Below are 12,737 nucleotides of genomic sequence, written 5' to 3'. Positions count from 1 at the left end.
ATCAGATATTTTTCAAGGCAGGTGAATATAGCAAGGTGCTTTTGAACTGGTGGATTTTTTGTGTTCCTGCCTGCAGCTGCATGCCTTGAGTGAAAACAGGATGCATTGACTTTCTGTAACAACCTATTGACCTCTGTGCCCTTTGCATCTGAGTCACACTAGGCAACACTATTCTTCTTATCCTTCTGTTGTCATTACTTGCTGTTGTGAGTCACATAAGATGCTTGTATGCTCCTAGTATAAACAGCCTCATTTATTTACACTTAAGGTTCTTACTGCTCTTTATTTTTCCATTTTTCTTCTATGAAAAGGAAAAAAACTTTCCCCTTTCTTTAGTTTGCCTTCAAAAATCAAGTTGTGTTTAGCATGACAGTTTTCTTGCGTATTTTGCACATCATCTCAAGTGTGAAGCAAATTCTTTATTGCATACATATTTAATGTTGTTTCACACAGTATAGTCTAAGAGACTTTTATCTTTTCTGATATTGAACTTTAGAGGTGTGTATAAGATCATCTCCAAGTTGATCTGGTATTTTTATTTCAAGTAGAAATTGAGTAATTTTTTTTCTTGTTATCTAGTTTTGATTTCATTGATTTTGCTGGTTAATTTGCAGTATTTTAGCATTCAGTTGCTTCTGGATTTATCCTTCATAAAAGTAGGGGGCTTTAGTTTATTCTTTGCAGTAATAAGGTTTTTTATGCAAAAGTCTGCTGTTAGTTTTATAATCTCTGCATTGTGCCTTGATAAATGATGACACTCTTAAGCCTGGATTTGTGGGGTGTGCACTGCAGAACCCACACCTAAAACCAGTTTCCAGCAGATATGATCGTGGTTGTGTCACAGGCTGCTGTGCTGAGCATCCTTTTCCTACCATTGATAGAAGTGCTTTTCTTTCAATGGCCCTTGCATTTTGCAGGCTGCCATTCGTAGCATTACCAATGGCTATAAAAGGCTGTTTGCTGGTTGTTTTATTTTTATCCAGTTTTATGTTCTTATTTAAGACACTTGAGAAAATGCACCAAACTACTTTAATACCAAAAGAAACAAAAAGCTTCACTGCACCTAATCTTCTGCAGCTGTAGATTATTTCCAGTGTCTTAAATTCCCAGTTGTGGCTGTTGATATCTATAAGAGTGCTTTGAAAGGATGCTTGGTTACAATTTGTAGTTTGCTTGTTTTCTGCTGTAGCTAATGTGCTTCCATGAGAGCTTAAACTCTCAGAATGTGAATTTCCTTGGCCTCTAGAGTTCAAATCTGTGTAACGACTGTAGTTTCCAGTATACAAATGCATTTTTGTTCCCAATAGTGTATGCAGAGCTGTTTTTGAAGAAAATTATGATGAAGCTGATCAAGAAAATTTAAACTTTAGTAGCAAAAAGTAACGTAAAGCTGTCTTAAAATGTATGTTGTGCTTTTGAAGCTTATGGTCTAACATTGGTATAACTACAGAACTGCTGGCTGTGCAGAGGCTATATTAAATACATGTCAGTGTAGAGCTCATTTCAGTTACTTTGACTTCTACATACTCAGAATTTCTCAAATACTGCAGTGTGCTTTCATGTGAGAAAGCAACTGAAAAAGTCATTATTCAGTATAATTTTCAAAGTTGCTTTGCTGGAAGCCTTGGTCCAACATCGTGTATATACATAAATATTTGATGATCTTTTATGAAATTATGCAAAATGGTACCTATTCACCTTAGAGGGTATTTAATTTGCATCTAATAGTGCTGAAAGATCTAGAATATATGATTTTTTAAATGACAAATTAAAATTGGAAAACAACTTATCTAAGTATGAAACCTGATACCAAACCTAAAATTAATGTTGTGTATTTGGATTCAGTCCTGGAGTTATGAAGCTTCATTATAATCCAGCCTGAGACCCATCTTTATTTATATGCACTAACATCTCTGAGGTGGATCTAAAGTCTGTTTGTTTCTGGTTTGCAAGGGTTTTTTTCTCCAAGAGCAGCAGAAAGCCTTAGTGTGCAGGGAAATAAGATCCAAACTTTGTCTAGAGGAGAAGAAATGAAATTCTCAAATAGTGATTCTAGTTGTATCTCTTGCATAATGGTTTTACTTTTTCACTCTAATGTGTAATTTTTCTTTCTGTAAGTAGTTAATTTGGAAGTGAATAGTATGTGAACATGATAAATAGGCTTTTTGCTTGCAGAAACAGTGAAATAAATTCTGACTGTTTAAGCTGATCTGTTATATGGGCTATAAAGCTAGTTTAGTTCTGTCACCTTTGGAAAACTTTCCTGAGTTTATTTTGCAAGCACTTCTGCAGTTTGTGTAATATGCCCACATAAAAGATACAGACAGGAGGCAAAGTACAAATAAATCAAGTAAAAATCCTGCTAATGCCAATACTTTTTTTCCCCCCTTCAGAGTTATTTTTAAAATCTCGACCCATACCAGATATACCAGTATTATCCACCAGCTCAGAATAACTTTAGAGACAATTTTTCTACTGGTGAATTCATTGGTACTTCATATGATGGTTGGGTGAAATAAAATAAAAGTAAAAGCAACATGTGATACCCAATGTCTTCATAGGAGACTTAGCTGTAACGGGTTTTGCAAGTGATGGGTTGCTGGTTTGGTTTTAATTATACATTTACTGACTTGCTGGCAGCTATTACCCAATCTGGTTTTGGTGGTTGAGTAATGTGTGTTTGTGCGGAAGGCATTAATAGCAGCTTAAATAGGCCTTCACATGCACACGGGTTTCCAGTGGGAATGCTTGGAAATGGACTGATTTCCTCACAGCCACCCATGGGGTGTCAGGTTTCCCGCGGGCGAGCAAAGGCTCATATGGAAAACAATCTGGCTGGCTGAGCGTGCCCTCCTGAGCAGCCCCAGCCCGTGGTGGCTTTGTGCAGCGCTGGTTGCTTTTACAGCTCCAAAGCTTGCTCCGTGACTGAACAGCCACCTCTCTGTTCCACGGGAAGGAAAAGTGAGGGCTTTTGGTCTGGGGTTTCTGCTGCCTCAGGGGTGGTGGTGGTGGTTTTCCAGCAGGAGGCCTCCCGGAAGGGGGAGTGTGCTTGGCTTCGGAGCAGCACCAGGGCTGCTGGAAGGGAGGATGCTGATTACAATAATAAACAAATGCCGGGGATAGATTACCACACGGCTGTCAGAGTAGGCGGCACCAAAGGAGGAGATCCCCAGCTTTGGAGGTTGCAGCAGGATCCTTTGCTGGACTTTTTTTTTTGCTTGCACAAAGGAAGTTACTTTTTAGACGACTTCTAATGGGCCTTGGCTTTTCTGTGGCGCAGCATCTCCTGGGCAAAGCGAAGAGGGCTGAAGGTGCCTGATTACTGCCATAGTAGCACCAGCCCATGGAGCTGGCTCTGAGGAAATCAGAAGAGAGATGGCCTCCTGCCTGGTCACACCATCATGTTCCCTGCGATGAAGCGTGTCTCATTCCATTTTAACTTGTCTGAGAAGCTGGTTTTTGGTGCTTTCTGTAGACAGAAATTTCTCTGGGGATTTTTTTTCCCTTGAATGGAGCAACATGGAAGGATGTGTTCCTCCTCTCCACCTGTCGTACACCAGCAGGTTATAGCTTCTCTCACTCAGGGTCACTGAGACCAAGAGCTTGAGGCCTGCCAGAAGCACTTGGTTCCTGCAGGCCATTGCTGAGGAGAGCTGGAGGCAGTCCTGGTAAGGTGTGGAGCCAAGGAGATCCCCACAGTGCCATGAGGTCAGGTCAGCCCTGCAAGGAGCAGCACCCACTGTCAGCAGCTCACCCCTGGGTGTCCAGCCCATGGGAAGGAGCAGGGACACGGAGACTGTGACGATGGCGCTGTGTGAATTGTTCCCAGAGGAGCACAGCCCAGGAGAGGGACACACACTGGAGTGCCTAGAGTATTTTGAGACTGTCTAAGTGGAAAGGAGAGAAACTTTTTGAAGGCTATAGATTTGGCTTGGCAGACATACCAGGAAAATGTAGGCTTCAGGAGTCGCTTGATGATGATTGGCCTGAACTTCAACTTACGTGAGTTGCTGACAAAATTTGAAAAGGTATGATAGGCACTTGCACACATGCCTTTGAAAAGGCTGTGTATGCCTTTGGAAATTACACAGTAAATAAGAAAGGCAGGTTGATGTTTAACTTAGCTTTTCTGTGTTGCTGTTTATGTCCTCATGTGCACTCTGTTTATGGAAATCTAATGTTGCTTATCTTCCTCATTTCAGGTCCTACAAGATTACTTTTAGAGCATGTCCTCTGAGTGTGGGCATTTTAATTGACTTAGTTATTTAATTTTAAGTTCCAAAGGACATGAAGACCAGCTTGGGCTTTGCTAAGTCAAGGGTATAAGGGGACATTATAGCTGCCTGTGACCTTGTTCCACTGTTGGCATAAAGCAAGTGCTCTGGAGTTTGGTGTTTAATGTAGTTGAATGTTACTTTAGTTGAATTAGAAGATCTCATGATGGCATTTAAAGGTAGAATTATTTCCAAGGAATGTGCAACTTTCCCATTGTTTCATCTTTACTTCTTTTATTCCAACTAGTTACTCTTTCTCTTTCCAGGTTGTTTGGTAGCAGTAATGCTTAGAGGCAGGGGGTTTGGCTTTGAAGTGATTGTGCTGATGAGCAAGAGACATGAGAATGTTAAAGAACAGATTGTTTTCATCTGTTTGTCAGCAGTTCTAGGGAAACCTCACTTGCATGTTGTAACACTGTTAAGATTTGCTTTGTCTTTTTTTTTCACCATATGAACTTCCTGTATCCTGCAAGACCACAGTATGTAACAAAATACAATGTAGTTTATTTATGAATCAAAATAAAACACCTTAAAAATGTGATCTCACAGTAGGAGAGCAGTTTGCAAAGCCTGATTCTGTGCTTTTTTAAACTTCAGGATGTTCTTCTTTTAAAGTGTAAACCAGTGTTCTCCTCAGTAGTTACCAGTTATGTTTATCAGGGAGAAGTATGCTTGAGACAGTCACTATATAGGATCCCACCAGCATGACTCTTTCAAAAGTAGCTAAGAGTAACAGTAAAAGGATTTGGGATCTGACTTCTTCACTGTATGGGTCACTGGCTCCTCTCTTGCTCCCAGTCTGTCATCTGGCCTTCACTCTTCTCTTGTGGCTGCTGCTGTGGTAGCCTGTAAAGATAAGGACATGTGCCAGACCCTGAGATGCTTCATGACTTCATTAAGAAATAAATTTTTAACCAGTGTTTCTAATATTTTATGAATCATACAAGCCCTGGTACTTGCAAACTCCAAGCCCTCCCCTGTGACTTTGAATATTCCAGTGTTTATCTTAAAGAAATCGATCATAGCAATCCTCACCAAAACTTAGAGGTCTCACAGCACTGCTGTATTTTTTAGCTTGAAGCTTGCTGTGAAGTTTTGTTGTCTACTGTGCTGAAATTTGTAATGCAACATAAAAGGCTACTTTGGTGCTGGAGAAGGTTAACATTTTATTTGGTAGACTTTGACCATAGACTTTTAGTCTGTGCTTATTTAGCAAGTTTTCTTTTCCTTTTTTTTTTTTTTAACAAGCTCCCTTCCTCCCCTGCTTCATCTGTCCCTCTTATGATTCCCCACACACCCATCCTGTCCTTCCTGAGGTGTTCGTTGCCAGGAGAAACAGTGCCATGACAGCAATCCTGGCTCGTAAGCTACTTTCAGCTCTCTGGATTCATTAATGTATGTTCTACAGAGAGAATGATGAGTGCTGTTACTGTGGTCGTAATGCAGAAGCCAGATGGCATTTGCAGAAGCTTGCACGGCACTCCCTTCCTATGCAAAAACAGAGTCACATTACACTGCAGTAGGCTGGGCTGCTTTGGCTTTGTTCAGTCATAAATATGTGACTGCTGGAATTAGTATTAACACATTTATGGTGCCCCTCAGATGTTGAGTCTATGCCATGCAATGGAGCCACAGAGGTTGTTGAAGGCAGTGTGGTGTTCTCAGCCTTCCTGTAAGTGTATCATCATTCTTGTGATACAATGAATCTTTAACTACACCATATGTCACCTCTTATCCAAGAGGCTTAAGTGCGCGTCAAATCAAATTTTTAGAAACTTGATGTGTTGGTACAAGGCTCTTGGTAATAAAAACCTTTGAAAATTAGAAGTGAAAAGTATCCCAAAATGGGTTTTCCCCCAAAAAGCTCCTGGTTTTTCTTCATGAAATATCTGAGAGTTTAAGTGGTAAATACATTTTTGTCATATCTACAGCATATTGCTTTGATCTTACACTTAAATTGCAGTGGCGGCAGTGATATTCAGTATGGTCTGTGTATGACACTTGAGAGAGGTTTGATGTCCATCTTTATGCACTTCTGGCAATGGTGGAATTAAGATAATGGCAATTCCACCTAAAAGTTTTCAATGTGTACAGCTACTTCTGAATGTCAGTTCATTGTAAATGGATTGCTTAACAGCAGCAAACTAACACCTTTTCAGAGGCCACTGCAGGCAGGCCTCTGGAAGAGCAGATGGGATGAGCCTTTCTAAAGGCATGACTGTTCTCTGACATCAGAGGAGAGACTTCCTGGATGAGATGAGATTTTTATAGCCTTCTTTTTACATGAGCATCCCTTTTTCCCAACTACTCCCAGCATTTTAAGGCTGAGACCAATAGAAGTCCAGTTTCCCTTTCACACTGGCTACTTTGATACACCTCTATCCTGCCCTTCCTTAAGAGTCATCAGAAAGTGAAAAGCTCCAAGTAAAGCAGAGGCTAAAAGGAATATCTACCACAGCAGTTTTGCCAGAGGCAGTTGGCAGAAGCAGGTAAAATGTACTTGGTTCAAGATAAACTAAACAATGTGCCATTAAAAAAAAAAAAAACAAAACAAAACAAAAAAGGGTCCATTCCTTTGCTACCTGCAGTGAGACCTCAAAGAGCGAAGTTGTGGCTGTGGTGTGGCGTTACGTCTGTGACGTGCAGTTATGTCCTTTGGTTGGCACTGACATTTTTCTTCCACCTATTCCAGCTTGAAGATTTTTCTGCAGGTACTTTGATGAGCCATCATCACATTTATTCATTTGAAAGATGCAAGTGCAGCATTTCTGTAGCCATGTCTTTGCTGACTTGAGTGCTGTCAGTGAAGGCAATGGACAATCATTTTCATGAGACTTTATGTACACCTGTTTCACTCACAGGCATCATCTGCATTGGGTGCAGGAGGTACAAAACTGTTCTGGCAAAATAGCCTGGGAGTAACTTTTGCTAAGGAAAATACAATTTTTCAAGCTGATTTTCATTTATGAAGAATCAACTTCAAGCCCACTAATTCCTTTTGAGATAAGTGTGTGGTTCAAAAGCCACATACAAGAGATGGCTTGTATCTGGGGATTAAAAGGTTGTAGCACTCTGTGTGCCAAAACAAAATGCTGCCAGGCTTGTTGCACAGCATCGGCATTGTACCTGTATGTCCATTTCTTGCAAGCCATTTGTCGTTTGCATGGCATAACTTGCCATTCCTGATATGTGGTCAGATGTTTACAAAAATACAGTGGAATTCTGTTTCCTAATAAACATAAAAATAATTGGAGTGTAATCCAGAATTTTACTGTATATAGTGGATTCAAAAACTTTGTAGTAGAAGATTGATGAGTCCTGCCTTTAAACCCTATGTGAAGCTATGATTTGGTACAGAATGCTGTTGACTTTTTTCTGGAGAGACTAAGTTGAGTTTTGTGCCCTTATGTAAGAAAAATTTGATTAGGGTCTTGATAAAAGAATCTTTAATGTTATGGGAACATATTTCCCTTACAAAATAAAATAACTTCCCTGTTTTAGATCCTTGTATTATTACCCCAGAATTTTTAATAGTGAGAAATCAATACAGTAACACTTTGTATGTTTCAGAATGCATAGTTTCTTCTACTTTAATTTGGCCATAGAGTTTTCTTCCATTAGTTGCTTTTTTATCTTCATTAGTTGTGTTTCTATCTTCTACAAAAGTATTTGAGCCCTGTAAAAAGGGAAATACTTTGACTTACCATCCTTACTGGTATATTGTCAATACAGACAAAACCTGAAAAAAATGTGAGTAGAAGTGAATCTGTTAATAGCTTAGAGCGTTGCAGAGTGAATTCGAGACCCTCTGGACTCATAATTTAGAAAAAAGATGCATCATGTCTGGGTTTGGCTTGGAGCTTTCTTGCCTTTTTTAAAGTATTGATAGTTTCCAAAGGACAATTATGCCTAATGCTGTAACTGCTTTTAACATATCTTTGCAATTTATAAGGGGGAAAGAAAAGACAAATGTTTAACAGCTGATTGAGTTGGGTTCCTAAATTGGGTTCTGTTCCAATCTTTCTCATATACTTCATTTACGCTGGGTGTGTCACTCCAGTCTGCCATTGGGCTGTTCTGGTAGCAACTTGTTTTTGGGTCCTTTTCAGTACTTCCATCTGCAGCCTTACTGAGTGGCACATATTTATACATTCTTTAAAGACACATGCTCTTCAGTTGTCATTGCATGATCATTTAGATTTTATTCAGTGGGAGTTAAAGCAAGAAGGTTTTTATTATGGAGACAAGGTTTAAAATCAAATCCAAACATATAATGAATTCTGCAGGAAGAAAGGTAAAGAGGGAGAGAAGCAAAGAAGGCAGAGAAGATTCAGAATGGAAATAAAATTTTGAAATCACCACATCAAAGTCGGAAAAGGCAGCAGTTTGATCTTAATACTTAAAAGGAATTTAGGGAAGTGTCAATGTTTTAATAGTCTGGCTAGGGTTAAGTATGATCTAAATGCCAAGCTAGTTATTTCTTCTCCTTTGTACCTTTCAAACTTTGGAGCTTTCACCTTGATTTATACATAGGTTTATTTTTTCCTCAAAAAGCTTTCTTTTAATTTAGGGCATTAATCCTGCAAGCACTTGCATGTGAACAATATGTTGACCTCTACAATAAATTATCAATTCAGTTTAGCAGCCAAGTGCACATAAATATTTGCAAAATTAGCAAAATATGGCATCTTTATAGTAGTGCCTTAAAAAAAGTTGATAAAGCAAGAAGACATTTTCTGCTTATAGTGTATTTCTTTAGGATTTTGGAGGTTTTTTCTATTGTGTTTTTGTTTTGTTTTTCTCTTCTCTGCCCTTTGATTTGTTTCACATGCACTGGGAGACCACTCTGGTCCATATCCCTTAAGCACTGGGCTGAGAGCAGTGATGGAGTTCCACAGTTGTATCTCCCTCTTTATGTGGCAAAAGCAACAGAATTTTTTCCTCTTCTCCTGCATTCCCTAGTGTATTGCCCCTGTGACTCTGAATATGGGAACGTCCACGTGATAATAAGGGAATACTTAGAGTTTCTTCTAAAATATTGCAGAATTGAAAGTGGATTAACGCTAGAAAGAGTTAATCCTCACTGGGACCCAAGCAGGCATATTCAACTTTTTCCATCCCATTTTTTGCCATGTAGAGGACGATGGAGAATCAAAGACCAAGAAAAAGGCAGGAGAAAGAGAAATAATAGATTAGGAGGAACATAAATGGGGGGTTTTACAGAATGAGAGTCCTTTCCACTTTGAAGAAAGAAATTTGAAGGTAGGGCAACCACATATTTACAAATAAGACTTGAAAGACTTGGATAACACTGTGAATAAAGGAGCATATTGCCAATTGCTAGCAATTACAGCAGTCTTAGGATAAGGTGGGAGCCCATCATCCAGAAAACAGTGCCTGAATAAAAATCCAGATGTTTTATATCATTATTGGAGGAAACTAACTTATTGTGCCCATTTCTTGCTGTTAGTAATTTTTCACATCCCACTTTCCTGCTGTACGTCTTCCATGTGCACACTGATGTGGGGTATGTTATTTGATTTTCTCTCCATCTTTTCTTTGAGGGCTGTGACAAACTCACATTCAATAACTTTATCAATCCCATTGGGTTATCTATCAGCTGGCAGTGGTTAGTTGGATTTTTTTCACCTGGAAAATGGAAAGCAGAAATGAGAGAGAAGTTAATTATGAAACTTTATTCTTTGAGCTGATTTGTCTCAACATGGTTATTACAGATGGGACTCAAGAATGTGAACGGCAGATTTATTGTGCCTTAATCAATGTAACTTGATGACTGGAAAATATAAGAATCAAACCCATTGTGAATGAAACATTTTTGAGCAGGCATGCAGAATTGTTGTCTCAAGTAAAACCATAGAATGCTTTATGAAGGTTCTAGAATGAATGGATTTACAGTTAATATTGTGATTGTAGAAGGAAGATTAGAGATCAGTTTGTTTTTGATTAAGTTGTCATTTGTGACTTTGAAGAGGCCAAGAGAAATGTTTTGCATGATCTGGCTTTTGTAGCACAAATTCATTGCACTTGGAATTGTAATTCTGTGCAGTGGCTGCTCTGTGGGATTGAGCTGGGTTTCACTGCACCTGCATGCATGCTGGAGTTGTCAGGACAGGAGCTGCAAATATTTTTAGATTAGCACCTAATTCAGCTAGTGACTTTGCCATTTTATTTGGGTTGGCTGATCATCAGACAATTCCATTTTGTTTTTTCCTTTTAAACGTCATTTTTGTTTCTGTGTTTAGAATGGTGATTTTTATGAGGTTGTTTCAAAGACAGAAAAAGTGTTTTTTTACCTGCTTTAAAGAAGGGAATCTTAGTGCAAATAAAAGCGGTTGTCCAAAGTCACACAGTAGCTCTTATGGCCATACAGAGCTTCACCAGTGCTTCCCTCTCTCTCTCACCTCCTTTCCCACTGCCCCATCTCTCCTCCCTCCTATCCTTCACCTGTATCCTGACTTTTTTGTTTTCTTTCCGAACTCTAGAAAGCTTTCATTCTATCTCAAATTCACGGCTACTTTTCCACTTCCATTTGTATATGTGCCAGCAGGAATACATCTTTAGGATGGGGAGGTAAAAAAGCCCCTTCCTTTTCTGCGTCTGGGAACAGATGGTGATTACTGAGGAGTTGATTGGTAGGATAAAAACCTTTAAGGAATTTCAGATATTTGATTTCCTCCTTTGCAAAAGAAGTTTATTTACATCTGCATCAAGTTCCTGTCATAATCTTCGTTGATTAATCCTATTGAGACAGCCAGTACACCTCCTGGCTTTCAACACATTTACATTGCTTTATTGGAGTATACATAGATGTGATGTATGGATGCTAGAAACCATTGGCAGTGGTGCAGGAAGTTTTGTTTGCTCTTTTTATGTGTTTTAAAAATAATACTGTGCTCAATTAGATGAAGACAATATCTGTAATGTGTTTCTTGAGGCAGATGGTAGATGAGAGAATAAAATGTGTTTAATTTCTAAGGGGAGGAGAAATGAATCAACAGAATGGAAATCACAAGCTTTTCTTTTTCTTTTCAGTATTTACTATGAAAATCAGATTATAATATATCCTGCCATTTTATGTCTAACTCTCCATATATTCAGGCCATTATGCAAAGTAGTTTAATTGTAAAAATGGACTTTTGGTTGCAGTAACCATTTAGCTGCAGTTTAGAGTTTAAAGTTAAGATTTTAGTTAAATGCTGTGTGACCTAAAATACTAGGTAAAGGCTGCATTTCACTAGACTATTTAAAGTTTCTGGAATGTTTTGTTTCAAAGAAGAAAGAGATGACATAGCTAAGGCTGAATCAGTGTAATTTCTGGAGAGGAAATGAGTTTTAGTGCATTTGCAAATGCCACACTGTGTGAAATGCGTGGGTGAACAGGAGACAGTTAGTTACCTTCAGTGCTACAAAACACAACATCACAGAACTTGGTGTTTATAAATCTACTTCCTTTTTCACAGCCTTGGATGACTTTCAGACTCCTTTTATCACACTTAAGAAAGCTAGACCTTTTGTAGTGACGTTAATAGGACTGCAGGTTTTCTCCTGTGCATCTTTTATCAGAGACACCCAAGGAAGCTGGAATACGTGCTCTGTCCTACTGTTTAGGAGCACTCATGAGAGTCAGCTCTCCCCTCCTCTACTTACAGAACTATGTTTGAACTTTTCTTGCTGGTATTTCAGGACATCCAAGCTGAGATTGATGCCCACAATGACATCTTTAAAAGCATTGATGGAAACAGACAGAAAATGGTGAAAGCCTTGGGGAACTCTGAGGAAGCTGCTCTGCTCCAGCACCGGCTTGATGACATGAACCAGCGCTGGAACGACCTGAAGGCAAAGTCAGCTAACATCAGGTAAGTAATGAAAACATCAAGGTGTGGTGGGGGACAGGTCCTTTCTTCTTAGAGGTTGACAAATATGACCACAGCATTGAAATGATCCATGTACTCTCTTTCGTGAAGGATCCCTGAGTGGAAATATTAAAACTTGGTGAACTTTTTCACCCGGTAGGCTTAACTACTTGTTTTCTCTTCAGAGCTTCACAGTTGTAGCTTGCTGACTTTGTACCAAAATTTCCAGAAAGTTCGTTGAGTCTTTCCTTATTGCAAATCAATGGCAGTGTCAGTGAAATAATTCTGCAAATCTGCCATGACTTTGAGGAGAAATCAGAGGTTTGTTGATCGTTTTGTTTTTCCAAAATTTTTGTTTTGAGATTACTAAGTTACTAAACTTGCATCTTAAGTATCTTGATCCATTTAATTGGTTTTAAATTATTAATTCAAATTAATAATTCAGTTGCTGCTATTCAATTGAAACATTTTTTAAAGTACTTATATTAATCAAGGAATGCATTTTACAGTTTTTTGACCCTATCTGTGCCAAGCTCAATAGTGATAATAGTTAAATCTCAGTGATGCCACTTTTGAAATAGATACTGCC

At 38.9% G+C, this 12,737-nt stretch overlaps 1 protein-coding gene across 2 annotated transcripts in view; it reads left to right on the top strand.

Annotated features, from left to right (window-relative positions):
• Positions 1-12,737, top strand: part of UTRN (utrophin) — a 309,554-nt gene that overhangs the window by 179,264 nt on the left and 117,553 nt on the right. For both annotated transcript variants that reach the window (XM_058021836.1, XM_058021837.1), the window contains one exon: positions 11,979-12,151. In XM_058021836.1, the coding sequence (XP_057877819.1) occupies positions 11,979-12,151 (173 nt within the window). The remainder of the gene's footprint in view (positions 1-11,978; positions 12,152-12,737) is intronic.

This window comes from Melospiza georgiana, chromosome 3, assembly GCF_028018845.1.
Source record: "Melospiza georgiana isolate bMelGeo1 chromosome 3, bMelGeo1.pri, whole genome shotgun sequence".
Taxonomy (NCBI): domain Eukaryota; kingdom Metazoa; phylum Chordata; class Aves; order Passeriformes; family Passerellidae; genus Melospiza; species Melospiza georgiana.
The sequence above is the reverse complement of the archived record's forward strand: the minus strand, read 5'-3'. Positions and strand labels throughout refer to the sequence as shown.